This window comes from Limulus polyphemus, unplaced genomic scaffold (genome assembly GCF_000517525.1).
Source record: "Limulus polyphemus unplaced genomic scaffold, Limulus_polyphemus-2.1.2 Scaffold393, whole genome shotgun sequence".
In the NCBI taxonomy this organism is placed as follows: domain Eukaryota; kingdom Metazoa; phylum Arthropoda; class Merostomata; order Xiphosura; family Limulidae; genus Limulus; species Limulus polyphemus.
This window is the reverse complement of record NW_013666003.1, coordinates 576,388-595,464: the sequence shown is the minus strand read 5'-3', so window position 1 is coordinate 595,464 and position 19,077 is coordinate 576,388. Positions and strand designations below refer to the sequence as shown.

The window sequence follows — 19,077 nt, the reverse complement described above, 5'->3', positions numbered from 1 at the left end:
TATATATATATATAATTTTTTTTATTTAGAAATTCAGCTTTTCAAATTCTAATTCCTAAGTAGTTACGAAGTTGTATTTGGACATTTATAAAAATTACATTAGTTTACTGAAAATAGTAGTAGTACAATCAGCACTAGTTATGCTGATGTTAGCAACATCGTCATTGTCAACAGATCTTCCACTGCTGTTACTGTTGGCAGTGTCGATTGTAAATAAATGGATTATGTACTAATACTATCTTGTAGTGAACCTGATTAGGCAGTTAGGTTTGCATTTTTCAAACACCAGGCCTAAAAGCTATAATGTCAGCATTACTAACACTGTAATTGCTACTGTTAATATAAGTATTGAATACCAAAAGTAATTTTAAAATGATAGAACACATTCCAATAGATGGTCCCAAGTACAATTATTATTATTTTTTTAATTCCTTTGTAAACTTAAAGGAATATAAATGTTTATTATGGTACAACTTGGAAGAGTTCTAAAAATTTGAATACAGTATGTAATATTATTAATATTATATTAATATATGATTATAAATTATTTTATGTGATGAAAGAAGTTTAAAAGTTGATTATTGTTACAAAGAGAAATATAACTGATTGGAAGTTACAAAATTTGAAATGCCACTGCCTGGTTCTATCATATGTTTTAGCTATGAAAAAGCAGACATGGCACAGATTGTAGAATTAAAAAAACCATTGTACTTTATTATATAAAGGTGATGTGAAAGTCAAATGATAGGAAAACTCATCTTGACCAGATGCTTAAGAGTGCAGTTTGATGCTATCAGATATGTTACTTTATTATTAGTAAGTGCATAACTGTAAAAATCTTAAGAGTTAGTTAGTTACAGAAATCAAGTTCTCAGACTGCTTCTTATTTGATGATAAAGTCCATGTTGTGATCTTTCTTTACATTTTTGCAGTTGAAGATGTAGTGGCAGTGTTCTCATCTACTTGTTAACATTTGATTTTCTTAGCTTAATGCAAAATATTCTAGCATTTTAAGTTGGAATTCTTCCAGGAAATGAAGGATAATGCAGAAGAAACTGGAAGTAGGGATAACATCACATTAATTTAGATAGTGGTGGTAACAATACTGGTGTTTTATGTTTTAGCATTAGTGTTTTCTTTTCATTGAATCATGCTATACAGAGAATTTAAAATACCAGAAAATCAAAACTTTTGAAGCATAAATTGAGATTGTTAAATAAATGCTTAGAATAAATTGTTTTCTGTTTTCATTTTTAAAGATAATAATATACACAAAAACTGAAACTAAATTTTTTCAGCCCACTAAGATGACAAGATAGTCTTTTATCCTCACCCATTATATCTGCTGCAAGATAATTCTTTCATACTTCGTCATTAACATGTACTCTAAATAAGGCCTAACTACTGACTTATAATGCAGTGAAGCTATAGCCATTTTAGACCAGTAGTCAATATCCCTGCATGTATAACTTGATTATGTTTACATGCATATAGCTTGCCTATATTATGAGAGGACATGGCGTACATTTTTATACAGTTGGCAAAACTGGCAAACGGTAAATTTCAAGTTAGGTATGTTAAGGTCATTGTATCAGTGTATTACTAGCATACACAATTACATGTTTAACTCTTTTCTCTGAATTTGCTACAATACCACTTCAGTTTTATTATTGCTGGCTTAAATATTCAGAAGAAATGGATAGCCTTAGCTCAGGTATAGTGGTACCAAAACCTTCACTAAAGTAGTACACTTTTAAAACTAAAATGCATAGTTTCAATTTTCAATAGGCATTAGTCAACTTTCAGATGACAAAAGTTGTGCAGAACTGAAAGTTTCTGTACAAACAAATTTCTAGTTTTCTCGATTTATTGTTAAAGCATGTTTCAGAATCATAAAATTACAATGAAACATTTGATTTTCATTTCTTGAAGAATAGGGGAAATTGGGATTTAAATTTATGCATATATTTTATTTTTATTTTGTTAAAACTTTCTGATGAGAGAAAAATTCTGTCTTGGGTGTAATAAGTAAAAATTTTATTAAAGATAATTATTATGTGTATAATCTACTAAAGCATGAAAAAGCATAGCACACCTCACAGTGAAAGCAGATTTTAAAATCTGTTTTGCCTCCCTTCCTTCCTGGTGGTTTCCCTTGAAATTAATTTGTGATTAACCCTCTATGTGAATTACCATTTCATGATTTTTTCCTTTACTTATACATGTATGACTGGGCAAAGCAACCAAAATATTTACACTTTAGCCACTTTTCATTCCCTCTCTACTGTGTGGAGAAGTAGCAAAGTGTTTGATGTTCAGCAAATTCTGGTATCTCTACCTTCTGTGAGCTGCAGTGAAAATTGGTTTTGTAACCCTTTCCAGAGGAACTGGGAAATCTGCTGCCATAGTTAGTGTTGTCTGTTGGGTACAATGCATTTATTATTGAGTACTGATTACTCCATTTGCCCCATATAACTTTGTCATTACATTTTCAACTCAGTATTGGGACTTAGTGCATAGTTGTACATGTATAAGAGAACAATGTACTTAAGTACTCTGTTTTGTAATAGTGTTTTTAATAAGTTTGTTTTGCATCTTTGCCCTTCTTTCTTTTCTAGTGCCTCCTAGCCCCCAGTGGCTGGCTTAACTATAAATCTACATGTTTATAATATTAAAAATTGAATTTTGATACCTATGGTGAAAAGAGCATAGATAGCCCATTGTGTAGCTTTTGGCCTAACATGAAAACAAACAGAAATTCTCCTCTGATGAAATCAAGTGATATTCCAGAAGATTAGTTACAGTGCAGTAAAATAATATTACCCAAGTTCTTGAAAACGTCTATCACAAAATTAAATTAAAATACTATATGTAAAATTAAAGCAACAGCAGTAGAGACTTTAAAAGCATATAAGCAACCCCCTTCACTTAAGTGGAAAATACTAGAAAATTTAAGGTAAATACAGCTCATAGCATGTTTAGTAACTTTTGCTTTTTAGAATTTACCTTGGTTGCTTTAACTGGAATATAAATTAAATACTCAGCTTTAATTACCCAAGTTGAGTGCAGCTATAACTCCTTGTGTTTATATTTGATTCTTCTCTTTGAAAATTTTCTCCTTTAAGCTTCTTTAAGTCCTTTGAATCAGGTGTCATGTGCTTCTTAGAGTTTTGATTTTTGGTTTGGTCATAGTTCCATGGAATTAGACAGGGAGAATAAAAGAATATTACCTGGGTTCTGGAAATTGTCTACCATGAATTCAATAAAACCCAAATGAAGTAGATAAAATTCAGAAACTCAGGCAACAGCAGGAACTTTGAAAGGGTAAGAAACCCCTTTCACTACAAGGGTTAATTTTAGTTTTGATCTCTGTAGGTTGCTTGTTTTGGTCAGCAGCTACTAATGTTTACTGAAATATTGTACTTTTCTGAATATAATAGGCTTCCAAAAATTATGCATCTAGACTTTTGGAACATTGATTACAATAATTCTATTACATATAATCTCTAATTGTTTGTTTGCTGTAGTGCTTGCTATCTTTGCAATCATGGCCAGTAAATAAATATTCTAAAAATGTTAGAGTATCCTTAAAATTGCTAAGATCGAGTTTGCCTTAGTGCTTACTATGTTAGACATACTATTGAAATGCAACATTTCTAGGAGGTATACATTATCATTCACACTGCACTTCAGGAAAGATGATCTGGACTGCGTGTAAAGAGAATAAGATTTATTACCATATATTATATGCACCCTAACTTCTAGATAAATTTTTAGTGAAAAAAATGTGTATTATTTTTGGAAAAGTATGGTAATATCAGTGTATACATTGGTGTTTCATTTTTCAACGGACAGTGAATCAGCGATAGTACAAGAAGCAAACAGCTAATTTTTGTATATCTTGTAAGTAAGTTACAGTATATTCCATTAAAGAAGTGTACTGTTTCCTTTCTAAACATGTTTGTGTTTCATTTTGTTATTTTTTACTATTTTGTCTTTACATTTGTGCAATAAATATTTTGAAGACATACATGTTTATTGGCCATTAGTACAATAAATTTGCTTGTGGTTACCAAATAAAAGTTACCAGTAAAAGATGTTCAAATTATGTTACCATTCTAGGGTTAACCAAGTAAATAATGTAGCTAATTTAATACAAATGTTTAATTAGGAATATGTAAATTTATAAAGCAAAAGCTTAAATGCATTTATTCATCAATTAAGTATTTTTGCTGTTGTCGATATTTTTGACCACACTCCCAGTAAAATCTTATGAGGTTCAGCCACCTCAGGAAGCTAGTTTTATATTCCTATTTGAAGTTAACAATGCATTATAAAAAATATAATAAATGAAATACCATTAAGGAAGGGGAGTTCTAAAATAACTTGGTTCACAGCTAGCTTGCCCTCATATGAAACAGCAACTTACCAAGAATATTCCTAAAGAACTTACTTTCAGCATTTATCAAGTGTTAGGTTTGAATGATACACCTATATCAACCATCCTCTTAACTCCAGAAATAATCTAGATGTGGACTATGCCCCAGATCAAAGGACCACAAAACAAAAATTGTATGTGTTAAATGTTTGAAACCTGTATGTCCTGAACACTAAAAAAATATTTGTTTAGTTTGTGCATTATCTGGTGTGCATGTAGCTTCTTCACAGACAAAAACAGTAGCATTCCAGTTATGCCATACTGATTGAGTACGTCATAAAAAATCTCCGTAGTAGCCAATGCCATGTTTTTCTGCATGCAGTGTAGTTGTGGACCATTTGGTTGAAGGTGTCTACACTATTTGTTGAATTATTAAATTCAGTAACTTCAGCCTTCTTTGATTCCTTATTCACACTTGGATCTCTGTGCATGGTAGATAACATGATTACAGATTTTTCTTTCTTGGGTGGAAAAGAGGCCAACATCTTCTGATTGGAATGCAAATTAAGATGACAAAACTTCTTTCCTTCTATCAGGAGGAAAGGATTTCTTTCTGTATTTTTCCTCAGTCCCTACAATTTTTAGATTGTAATCATTAACCATTATGTCTGGTAGTGGAATTGATATAAATCAATTACCCATTGTGGTATTGCAGCCAGTTTCACAGATAGACTCCTAAGTGTTTTTATGTGATGCAGTGGGAAATTAGTGGTCAGTCATTTTTCTTTGTCAGTACTTGTCAGGCTTAGGTTTGACATACACTTTGAAAAGGTATTTCTTGTGAAATCCTAGCAGTTGTTTTGCCAGTACGTCAATATTCATGAAGAGTGTATGATTGTACACAATGTGATATAATTTCTAGAATTCAAGAACTGGGGAAAATTTGTCCTCTGGATTTCTTATTTTTATCATCAAGTCTCAATATTTTCAGAAATTGGAAGTATCTGTCAGCCATAATACATCAATATACAACATCTCCATCTGAAGACAACAGTTCATTGGTGTTCAGATGCGAGTCTTTTCCATTACCTAAAATATACAGAAGTCCAATCAAATCAGAAATTTCACAAGCATCAGTATCACCCACGAATCTTGGATCAGTATACATCTGACTTTACTGCTGTATTTCTTCATCTGTATGTAAAACTATTATCTTGATCACTGCCTAGTTGATAAGAACTTCAAATGCTTCTCATTCAGTTGATGTGTTTCATGCAACACCTTTGGAACCAGGAATCTTCAGTACAATGTTATGAGCAGGTGTCTTGTTTTCAGATGGTTATCCAATGGACTGTGTGTGGCCATCTTTACCTTTTACAGAATTACTTTTTGGCTGTTCAACTTCACAATCAGACTCGGAAATGTCAGAAGCACTTATGTTACTCTCACATTCTGATTCAATTTCAACATCATCTTCACTATTATTAATGCCTTCATCATTTTCTGAATCAGTTTTCCTCGTACAAAATACCGCAAACAAATTTTTTAAAGTTTTATCACTAACACAAACTTTATTCATGATTATAACTAGTAAAAGGACGAACTAAATAATCATAATTACGAAGCAAAATATTACAGTCATAAATAGTAACATGGGGTTGGATTACACCAAGCTATCCAAAACAACTAGAATACATCAGTACAGAACTAAAACCACAACAAAGACTGAATTCTCATAACCTCATGTATGATTAGATTAAGCTTGTTGGAACATGTGCAACAACAACAACAAAAAAAGAATTAAATTCAGTTGTTGTTGCAAACCACCCCTGTTACCATTCTAGGGTTAAGTTTAATTTATGTAGGTTGCTTGTTTTAACAGAAATTATTGATAATTAATGAAAATTAAACTTAATACTTAAACTTAAATTAAAACAAAATTTCATCTGACAATCGAAAATTCCTGACAGCTTTAAATATAAATGCATTACATATACACAACGAGGGACTATTAGTCCCTCAAGGCTGTACTTGCACATCCATCTTTGAGAAAATTATAAATTCATATATATGCTTTTTATTTTTTCAGGAAATCATTGATTCTTCTCTTAATTTTCTGGAAAGTTCTGGCTTCCACTACTGCCAATGGCAACTATTCCATAAGTTAATTGCCTGTCAGAAAGGTAAAATTGGATCCTAGCCTGCCCGTTCCAAATTTGAAACTTGTGTCCTATTGTCTTAAGAATATACCTCAAGGAAATCGGAGGCCTTTATCCTATTGATCTTCTGGATAATTTTATAAACTTCAATGAAATCAACTCTTATCCTTCTTTTTGGAAGATAAAACAAGTTAAGAGAACTTAATATAAGTTTGTAAAATAACCCTTGTATTCCTAAAAATATCCTAGTTTCACTCCACCTAACCCTTCCCAATATGTCAAATTCCTTGCTTAAATAAGAAGAACAAATCTATACACACTATTCCAAGTGAAGCCTAACCAGTGATTTGTGTAGAGAGATGATTACCTGTTTTCTCTTCTAATATAATCTATAAATACACAACAGAAACATTTATTTCTATAGTAATGGCAAAAATCCAACGGAAGTTCTTAAAATATTTTGGCACCAAGGAAGCTAGCCAGGGGTATCATGGGTAGGCTCTATGAAGGACCATGATTATATGCTGACTAATGTGATATGATCACATTGCTTTACAGTTTAGAACTTTTAGAGCATACTTTCATGGGAGAGAGGGTTAGGAGTGCTTTTTCATTTTAATTAAAACTGTTTAAGTACATTGTGAAGAGAGAATGGAATACTTACCTAAAAGATGTTTAATATGCACATAAACATCAATATGTACATCTGTCTATTACAGATTTTGTTTCTTTTCAAATTTTACATTAATGAACAGCATTTTTATTTAGTTTGTGTAATAATCAGTTGTATATATATGATAATCTAAAGGATACCTTTGGTTTTTTTTTTTTTGCTTAGTTTACAAAATGTAAAAAAAGCCAAAATATCTACATGGATGTACTTGCTTTACAGTTTCAAAAATATAGCCTTTGATAACTTGTCTACTGTACTTTGTGTTTTAGTTGATTTTGCTACAGTTTGAATATTGTCTTTCCTTTTATTTATAATAGTGCCCTTCATGGTTAATATCAGATTTAATGTTCAGTTTCTTTTTTGTCTTATTAAAGCACAGATGTGTATATATGTATTTATGTGCAGCTATCCAATTCCAAATAATAGAGGTTTAGGTGAATTGCATTTGAATACTTTTTCAACTAGCTAAAGTATTGAACCTGTCATTAATTAGGTTCACTTACAATTTTATAACATGTGCTACTGAAGTCAAAGTTTTGATTATAAACATTGAACATTGTAAATAGTCAAACAGGATGATATCGTGAGCCGTGATTGGCAAAACATCAAATAAAGGTCATTACAGGTACAATACTTTAGCTTAGTTGAAAAAGTATTCAAATGCAATTCACCTAAACCCCTATTATTTGGAACTGGATAGCTGCACATAAATACATATATACACACATCAAATAAAGGTCGTTCCCTTGAAAAGATGTTTTCTAAAAAAGAGGATTAGATAATCTTCAATTTAGTTGTTAAGCAGTTATTTCAAACTTAATAATGTATGTTGTTTATCTTATACACTCTAAGTCAAAGTTCCAAATTTTGAAATTGTGAGATTACACACTGAAGTTTGCTCCATCTTTGCTATACATTAGTGTAAAACATTTCACCACATGCCCTTTGATCCACATTTATTTATCATTTCATGTGCTTAACACTCATTATTGTCATGAAGTTATCATTCACAAGTTGGACAGGTTCTTTAGATAATTTGGAAGATAATGCTAAGTCAAGTATACGTAATGATAATGAATTGATTTCTTTTATAACATTTCTACAGGATGCATTCACTTTCACACAAGTTGTAGGCTTAATTTCACAAATAATGTTTCAACAGAAATGTCTTGCTAGTGACACGTACAAAACTTACAAATAAACTTACTTGTACAATTCAACAGCTAATTGATTAACTGAATATACACAATAATTCTTAACTACTGACACTGATCTCAATCACTCACAGTATACTTCAAACTTATCATTAACTTAATGTTTCATTGATTCTTGTATTTATAATGTACCCTCATTTCCACATACCACACAAACATTCTCAATTATTACACTGCAATAAACTTTCTAATATTACATCATAATTAGCAGAATTCTCTACTGAACACTTAAATCAAGATATTAAAAATATAGATTACAACATTATCTATTAATTACTTAGTAAATTAATTGATTTTTACTTTACATACATTATAGTTTGGTATTTTTACATTAGTTTGTAGTTTTTATTATAAAGATCTGTTGTAAATTAAGACTATACAGTAAGCAAAATGTAAATTTTATTTTCTCTTTTATCTTTGTATCAAGAAATTAAAAAAAAAAAACATATCAGGTTGTTTTTAATTACGTAGATATATTTCACCCTAACAATTATTTCATCAAAATAAATGTTTTAGAAATGAATTTGTACATTGATAATGATTCAGTTTTATCATTCCTGTAGAATAGAAGTATATTAGATATTTAACTTATCTTTAACCAAACAGTGTCAAAAGGAGTTATTTATCATATCACTTAAAATTACATTTTATAATAAACATTTTACCTCTTTCTAAGACAGCATTTTTACTGATCACAATAATAATCATTTAAAGTTTCATTACGTTAATTACAATTGTTAAATTTACATTTCATCAAACTTAATCTACTTGATACTGTAACAGTTTTTGTTAAGAAATTAGCTATTATATATAGTTTTTCAACTACTACTATATCTGTCATATCACTTTACTTTTACTCAGATGTTCTTATTAATAATTATACTAACTTAAACTAACATTGCTTCTTTGTGCATGTTGGTTGAAGTTATTTTATCTACAGTATAATATATATTTAGCATGTACAGTGATGTAAATCTTTGACTTTCCATTGCATATTTTTTTGTTTTCAAAAACCTTGGGCACCTTGTACCACGTGTGATGCCCAGCAACTTGAAACTGTCTAGTAGCCATAATTTGTTCTTCAAAATATTCTTAGAGATGAAGATGTTATACTTAGTAACTCTTACGTATGTGGCATGAATCCAGACATTAAAATTTATATTTTTTCAGCTGACTACTGATATCATTGCCTTATAGAAAAGATTAGAAATAATTAATGATGTTAGGAATATTTTGTGTATTTTTTGCAGTACTACAGTTTGCATGTACAAGACTAATAACAATAACGGTGATTGTAATTTTACAACTCTGATTATTAATGTTTAACTTGAACTCTTAACTTACTGGAATTTTAATGACACAGAGAAGTCCTAAGTGATTTTTTTTTTCTGTCCTGTTAAGTATGTGATTCGTTTAAGGCCTTTTTAAACCATTCAGACATAAGTGGCACACGTACCTATGCCAAAATGTTCCAACACAAACTAATAATTTACACTTAAGGCACACTTAAACATGACATTCGTTATTTGAATTGTAAATTCCAAAACTTTCTTTTAAAGGTTTTTTGCTTAAAAAATTATTTTTGGTAGGCATATTCTGTTTTTCAGTGGTAAGGACCTTTAAATTCACTGAATGATGCAGCACATGCTCATTTACATGAAACTTTGCCATAGTGTTAGTACTGAAGATATGAATTGTACATATTTAAAATTTTGTGCATCCATATATAGATCTCATTTGTAACTCAAACGATTACTAAAAGTGCAAAAATATGTTTTTAGACCTTATGAGAAAAATAATTGTCTTCATCTACAATGTAGATTTTTTTTTTTTCATACTTTTACCAAGAGTTAATTACTTTGTCTCATATTCTCTAATATTCATATTTTAATGTAACTTTTCAGTTATATTCTAATCAAACTTTATATGCAGGTACAGTTGTTAGCTAACAGTTGGAGTTATTGTGTTACACCAGTTTTATATAGATCATAAATAAGTTTTAACATTCTGAAACATTCATAAGATGCTCAAATTATGACCTGCAGGTTATCAAGATAACATAAAGAGGAATATGGTTTTGATTTAATCATATATTTAGTTAGTGTTAGGGAAATGTAGAGGTAGCAATAATGTGTACCTTTTTTTTGTTTATAAATGACATGTAAAAGACACAACTTCAGATCAAAGTGGGTAAACATTTTAAACCATAAGATAAATTACCATATAGGTTCCACTTAAAAGGTTTATTAAAAAGATTATCTCTGTAAGTATGGAAGATAGTTTGACTCATTGGATAGAAAACTGGCTGGATGGAAGAAAGCAGAGGGTTGTTATAAATGGATATCAGCCAATGTTATGAGTGGGGTACCTCAAGGTTCAGTGTTACAACCTCAGCTCTTTTCGATTTACATCAATGACATAGATGAAGGAATGGTCAATAGATTATTTAAATTTACTGATGAAATTAGTTTTTGCTGTTGCTTGCCATGAGGATGCTGCTGCTTTGCAAAAGCATTTGTTTGGAGTATTAGGCCAGTTTGACAAACATATGGCAGATGGCTTTTAATTATGATACATGCAGGTTAAACATCAGTAATATATGATATCACAATTTGAATTATAAGTATAGTGGAAGAAAAATGATCTTGGTATAGTGGTTGATCAGTCTCTTAAGCCATCTAAGCAATGTGCTGTTGTTAGTGGCAGGGCAAATAGAATTTTAGGTTGTATCTACAGAGATACTGAATACAGGTTTAAAGAGGTTATAATGTCATTGTATAGGTCATTAATTTGATTGGGCCACATTTGAAGTATTGTGTTCAAAAAATGGGCATCTTACTTCAAAAAGGACATTGACTTGTTAGAAAGAGTTCAGAGTAGAGCTACAACGATATCTAGAATGGAAAAGTTATCATATGAGGATACATTAAGCTCTCTAAACTTGTTTTATCTTGAAAAAAGAAGAGTTAAAGGGAATCTGATTCAGGTGTTCAAGACCGTTAAGGGAATTCAAAGTGTCGATACATATCTGTTTTCATATTTAATGGTAAAACTAGAGGACTAGTCTTTAACCCACTTGGTACAGTTTCACTTTTTAGGTTCCATCTGAATAAAACAAAGGCAATTCAAGCATGTCTCATCTACTCCAAGATAATTACAATGATAAGGTTTAGGTAATTTTTTTGTACTGTTTAAAAAAGTAAATTGTTGAACAATATTTATAACTGATAAAAAAAATGTACAGTACTTCACACACACTTTAAACATAATTTATAATGTATGGTGGATGTATTATCTGTGGTTTGGCAAAACATCTTGCTGCAGCAAGTCAGAACATTAATGATGTGTTGAGTACACAGGTAGAATATTTTAGTATTATATTACATTGTGTTGTAAATTTAATGTATATCAATGAAAATAGCAATTAAAATGTCATAAGTAAATATAAGCATTACATTTTATTCTAAGAAAGCTCAGATCTACAATTACATTACTTATTTATATATTTATTATCATACAGCTATACTGTAAGTGTTATGTCTGTTGTGGCAACTGTCTAAAAGAATACTCTATTGGATTGAAACTGAAAGGTTGCACAATAACAAAATACAATTGTACACACAACTCCATAGGATTTAAACCTTAATACAATGTCTTGGGAAGTTAATTTACATCTTGCTTAAATTTGCAGAAATGAAATAATGAGAGCTAGATTACCACAAGTTAGCAGGTTGTCTTATTATGTTTTATTTGTTGTAAAGTGTCAGTGTATAAACAGTGATATTGATTGATAGTATCAGGTTTCAGTGTTATTATGTATGTGATGACAAACGAGATGTACTGTGAATATCAATGATTTTGTAACTATTTCGTTACACTCAGTACTTCAGGAACAAATAATTAGTTGATCAATATTTGTAGTTGAACTGGAAATAGATCCAATGTCCCTTGCATGAATGACACCGGTAATAATGTACGTGATTGAACAGAGAGATAATCTGGTATATGAACAACTAAACGATACACTGATAACATAATGATTAAAATACAGATATTGCTCAAGCAACCCTATATTTAAGAGGACTTTATTATGCTGTATACAGTCATTGTGAGCTAACAAAATAGAACATACATGTTGGTTGATACAGATGTGTCTTTGTGTTGAATTTCTTGCAATATACGTACATGTAATAAAAGTGACTTTACAACACAACAGTGTTTTTAAATAAACACAATTCTGAATTGAAAACTGAATGTCATTTTTGTTGTTAGCAAGCACTAAACTTTTCTAATAAGTTTGTATTTTGGGTAACAATTATTGTGTTTGTATCACTACAACAATTGTATGTTTCACCCAAGTTTGTATTTTGGGTAACAAAACTTCTTTGTTAATTTGGAATACAACTTTGTTCACAGTTTACTGATTTTCAGTATGCTTAGATTTTGTGAGAGCAACTTGTGAATAGATTTGAGATTGATGGTTTAACATTGGAGAAATGTACAACACCTGAGCCAAATCTTCTATATGTTAAATTACAAATGGTATTTAGGTTACATAAAAATGAACCAAGATTATAATTAGGAAAATTTTATACTGTTTTTCAGCGTGTGGGATAAGTTCTATTCTAGCCTAGGTATTTCTAAAGGAAGTTTACTAATATTTTATAAGTTGCCCTTTCTGAATTTTCCAACTGAATACTCTTCAATGGTCTTGGTCTGGTGACAGGATCACAAAACAGAAATCATTGAACTGTTGATTTTTGAAGAATTTGCAGTTGAAATGTTTCACTAAAAGGCTTACTTAGGCCTAAAATTTGTTAATGTTTTGCATTTTTGACCTATATTAAACATGCATGAAATGCTGAATTAGGTTGTTCCATGTTTATCATAACACTTCAACACTGTTATTATATATATGTTGTTGTTTTTATTGTTAGTTATATAATTAGTCTGTATAATGAAAGGAATTGTGTTAACATGTTAGAGAAAAACAACTAAACTTAACATGGTACTCTAAAACTTGTTATTTGAATAAACTATTGGGTGTTTTTTGTTATGTTAAAGTAATTAATCACAATTTTTGTTGATCTAGTAAATCTTTTAAGTAATTAATAAAATCCTACACAATTGAGCAGGTGCTACAATTAAATTAATTTGATTGAAATTAGTTGAGTAGCACAAGATGTTGTTTGTCACGTCTAGCAAGTACATTAACTCAAATTGCAGTACCTTAAAAGTTGAATTACTTTGAAACTGGAATACTGTGTTTGTGTATTAAATATATAGAGGTGGTAAGTACTTCACAATTATCATGATGCATATAATATAGGTAAAAATTCTGTACATGCAAACATCATATTGATACATGTGCATGTATTTCTTGTTAATTTTTCATTTTACTAAGTTGGCAAAATATCCAGCACAGGCCCTAAGCACTGAAAATTTGTTTAATATTATGATTATTATCTTCAGCATTAATTTTAGGTGCAGTTTCTATGTTGTTTTTTCTTTCATTTTAGTAAGAAACATTATAAGATGTCTGATGCTGATCAAAAGCACTCATCATCTCACGGTGGCCATTTCACTGCATCTCATCCATGTAGTGCATCAAAATGTTCTGTTCCGAGTAATGTTGTCCTAGATCACACAAGTGCTACAACTCTATCTGTTCCTCCCTTTGCTCCACAGCCTGGCATAGGGCAGCAAATTGGTGACCCAGTCTCCAGTGTGACCCGTAGTACAGCCACTCCACCGGTATCCTCCTCAGACTGCAATATACATGAATTTTGCTACTATTTTCAACAGTTCATATTTATTTCTGCCATTATGACTGGAAGTGCACTTGTCGTTGCTGGTGCTGTTATGCATGCACAGAATGGAGAGCTCTTGGTGTTTGTGTACATTGGTGTTTTGTTAGTTGGTGTCAACACTGTTTTACTTATGATTCAATGCTACGTGAGAAGAAAACAGAAAAAGCGAGCTCGTGCCTATTCAGCAGGACGGCGTCCACAGGATAATAGAGCTGTACACTACAGTGTTCTTAGTACAAACCCACCAGTTAGTGTTCCTGTTTCACACACACAGCCTACTACACTAACATTTGATGGTAATTCTAGATACCCATACCACCACAGAATTCATTCTGATGTCCCACATCCCATGTATGGAGACTGGAGGGGGCCTCAGCAGTATGGAGTTAAGACTTCAGTGGAAACTGGACCACATGGTCACTATATGCTGCCTATTCCAACTTCTCAGGCTCCTCCCACATTTCGATCAAGGTCGGTTATGAGCAACACACGCTACACAAAGGAGAACTTCCCTCATTCTCCACCTCTGAATCAGCATTCCTCACATAGACCAATAGTAACACCACAGGGTTCTCAACTTCCTACCCCCAGGTAAGCTACCCAGACCAGATGAAGTAAAAGCCCAAACTGATGTTGAGCAGAAATTTTTTATTTTTCTGAAATCTAGCATGTTAATATACAATCCCTCTATATATATTCACTTGTAAATTTTAATTGTGCGAAGCTTGGGGCTGATTATATGGCAGCATTTATAATGTGATCCTCTTTCATAATTATAACTGTTATTGTATTACAACTTTGGTATAAATAAAACTTAACAAGGATATGTAATAAAGTTACATTTGTACTGGAAATTATAGCAGAAATTTTAAGGTGAGTTGAATTTGGTTGTGGACTGTCACTCCGGTATAAAACATTGCATACTTTTCATGTTACTGGTTTATTCCTGTTTGTTAACATTATTTAATTAGAGTGCTACATGAAGCTAGGTCAAATGTATGATCATACTGAAAGAAAGTATTATTTTAATATGGAGCATGGCTTCACTCATTTGTGGGTTCAACCATTCAGTATGAAAAATATAGCTGTTCATTGTGTCACCAAGGTACTCCTCATCATGCAGTGTCATTTGAAATTAATTTATCTATGAGCTCATTGGTGAAATGTAGTTATTTCAAAGTTAGTAATCTACCCCTTCTCTCTCTCTCTCCATCACACCAGTTATAGCATAGTATTCAGCATGCCTAGACTGTGAATCTGAGGAGTTATGTTTGCCTCCATTACCACAGAAATATGCTATGCTATTTGGGGCCCATGGTTGAGTTATAAGTTTAATAGTTAAACTCCACAATTTGGTCAGACAAGAGTTGGTGGTAGATACTGTTGACTAGCCACTATTCATCAAGTCTATCAGTTCAAAATTAGGGAAGAATATGCACAGTTAGCCCTACATCTGTTGAAATATTACGTGTGAGCACTAACAATAATTATAGCACAGCATAATGTATGTAATAGATAATGATCAATACAAAAAAATTATTTCAAAATTTCTTGAAATGCTGCATGAACTTGTGTACTTCTGTGGTCTGCCCTGATTGTAGTAAGAGAAAAATTATGCTTCATTTACAGATCAGATACATATAGTCTTCTCAAAATGTGAAACCAGTTTTATCTTAAATATAAAAATACTGCATTTAATCTTTGTGTAGGTTTCCTTTACTTTCAAGATTATTAAGTGAATGTTACTACTGAATATTTCAGTTGTTTATTATTTCTGCACTTTTAGGAAAACATAATTTTAAATAGTTGTACAGATTGAATTGTTGGTAAAAGAAATAACTGAGTTTGATTTCCAAATATAATATTTATTGAGGAAACTTTTATCTTTTTTCTAATGTGTCCAAGCTATTTTATAGCAGAAAAAAAAATGTTGAAACCAAGAAAAAAATACATGACTTGTCACTCAACAAAAATTCACAGTTAAATTATTAGGAACTAGACCAGTTCAAGGTCAAAACCAAACCTGGTGTCAGGTTCCAATAAACTCAACATGGATTCCACTGATTAGATAAACATTTCTGACTGAGTTACAGCTGTAAACAACTTGAAATCAATATAATATGATGTAATATGCCGTGTAAGGTTCTATTCCGTTATGTTTTATGAGTGAAACTGTTAGTGTATGAAGTCATCTCTGAAGAAGAATTAAATTTAATGATAAGGAACCTGCTTGCTAGAAAATAAAAGTTTGGAGATGTCATAATGATGACATAATCTTGTCAAAACATTGTACATTTATAATAGTTTTCTATATTACCCTTTCAAGCCATCTCCAGCCTTTTAAAGAAGAATTGATTTGTGTTCCAATTCAACTTGTATGTATCAGTAAATTTATACAACAACTGTTTTATCTAAATATTGTTGTAAAGCCAGATGTCTTGTTTTACTTAAACATATCGTTCATGTGTACTGGCATATATAACTACATAATTTTAGAACTTTATTCCCATCCTAAAGAGAGCAGTTGAAAGTGTCCAGTAGATATTGAATGTGGAGATTGAAACCTGTTAAGTTAATTGTTCATCATTAATTTTTCTAATTTTTGAATATGAAAACAGAACAGAACCTGAGTTCTGTATTTAATTAGTAATTACAAGAAGAATAATTCCCTTATATTTATTGAAAAAATATAAAAACAAGTTGTAGTAAGTGTGAAATCTTTTTGAAGTTTTTTGTGATATCTTTTGCAACATATTTAGTGTGAATTTTGTTGTTGTTGTTTTTTGCTCTTTGTATACAGAAGTGACTGTATGCCATTTGACTCTTATACTCCATCTGGCCCACCACCAAGTTATAATGAGCTTCTCCATTCAGGAAGATTACCACAAGATGGCACCACAGTCCACATTCTCTGAGTTAGTACTTGCAAAAATGAAAAAAAAGTTATCAAACCTCAGGAAGTTTTCTTGTGTGTTTTAAGCTTGTCTATTACTTTATTCTGTGTACTTTGTGTATATTGTATTTCTTAAGTTTGTATGATATAAACTGTATTAACAATTGTCAAAGAGATGATATGTGTGATATGTTAGTTGCACTGTTATTATGAGTATATATGTACATGTATGCTCATTCTTCAACTTGTAGTTATTGGAGTGTCTTTAGAAATTTGGTTGTACTTGTTTCTTGAGAAAATTGTTAATATATCAAATACTATTGTAATTAGTAAAACCTATTTATCCACTAGTTGTTTCTTTTTCTGTAGAGTGTTGAAAATGTAAATACTCAGATGTGTATTTTTTGCGTACAGAGATCTATATGGAGTATCGGAAGTGTTAGGATTTTATTAGAGTCGTGTATAAAAGAATACAAATAACATTAAGAATCTCAGTTCTTGTAGATACTGATTATACACGTATTCATACGCACTTTTCTCTACAGTGTATTTTAGTTTTTCAAAGTAAACATAACATTTTTCTTTGGTATATCTAAGTATGTACAATGTATGTACACTTATTGTGCTTTTCATTTTTGATGTGTATTTTGAATCACCATCGAACTTTATTTAATAATCACCTAAATTTCTTTCTTCATAATGTTCTGTTACTGTACGTATTTTTTTTACAGAAGTTTATGAAATTGATGTGTCAAGCCAAATTTAAAATTAAAATTATACAACATATTCTTGCATATGTAAACCTCATGTTTTTATTTTGTTAATGTTTACGTTGTACTGTGCATATTAAAGTTCATTGTGCTTGTTTGTTTTGTATGCTGTTCAGAGATTAAGAAAGTTTCATAATGAAGAGTTATTACTTTCTGTTCAGATGTTTTATTGCTCCATTGTATAGGTTTGTACATAGGTACATGATGATGATATCGGGTTACTAACTACACAAAATGTTGCATAAAATTCCTAAAATGAAAATACATAAAAACAACATAACTTTTCTCTGAAGTTTTTATATGGATATTGTCATAATTCTTTATAGAATGACTTTTGGAAATTGGTATCAATTTCCTGTACTGGGTTTTAATTTCTTTGTCAGAGTCTCACAATTAGTCTAATAAGCAAAGGAGAGATGAGTGTGTACGAATCATTTCACAAAGAAAACATTCAACACAAATTTCCCTAGTTATATACTGCCAGTTCCAAAATATTTTTAATTATTGCAGCATACACTACTATACTGTAGATCAGGGGCTGTCCAACCTTTTCAGTCCTAGACACTACTATACTGTAGATCAGGGGCTCTCCAACTTTTTCAGTCCTAGATGCTTTTTTATGAGGGTGAACAATCCACACCACCACCACCACCCCTAGTTGTTAGGTAATTAAAAATCAGCAAATAATTACTACTTGTACGAAATGCTAGTACAATAATACAGTTCTACATATACAGTTTGGTTTCAAATGAATACATAACTTTAAAACAATCACAAAATATGTAAAATACTAAAAAGGGCCACATGTGGCCTATTGGTTAATGTACCCAGACTATGAATCCTCAAATTCGTAGTTTATGTCCTGTTTACCTTAAATATGTGCTCTGTACTTTGGGGCCTTGGATGCTCTATGAAAGTGATGGTCCAATTCAACTATTTGGTTTAAAAAAGCAGCCCAAAAATTGGTAGTTTTTCTGTTGACTAGCTGCCTTCCCTAGTCTAGTCTGTCAGTTCAGAATCATATTGATATGTGTGCAGCTAGCCCTTCTCTGAACTCTTTTAAGCACTTCAATTTCATCCCTAAGGTAAGGAGTCCAAGACTGGACACAGTACTCCAAATGTGACCTACACAATGACGTTATAACCTCTTTAGACTTGTATTCAATATTTCTGTAGATAA

The 19,077-nt window shown here is 31.1% G+C and overlaps 1 protein-coding gene across 4 annotated transcripts in view; it reads left to right on the top strand.

The window, feature by feature from the left end:
- LOC106457931 overlaps window positions 1-19,077 on the top strand; it is a 20,532-nt gene extending 1,455 nt beyond the window's left edge. For 2 of the 4 annotated variants that reach the window (XM_022384017.1, XM_022384014.1), the window contains exons 2-3: window positions 13,944-14,825; window positions 17,035-19,077. In XM_022384017.1, coding sequence (XP_022239725.1) covers window positions 13,960-14,825; window positions 17,035-17,149 — 981 coding nt within the window. In that variant the 5' untranslated portion in view covers window positions 13,944-13,959 and the 3' untranslated portion in view covers window positions 17,150-19,077. Of the gene's footprint in view, window positions 1-3,178; window positions 3,325-6,427; window positions 6,562-13,943; window positions 14,826-17,034 lie in introns of those variants that run through there. The other 2 variants (XM_013917378.2, XM_022384015.1) reach the window with 2 other exon arrangements.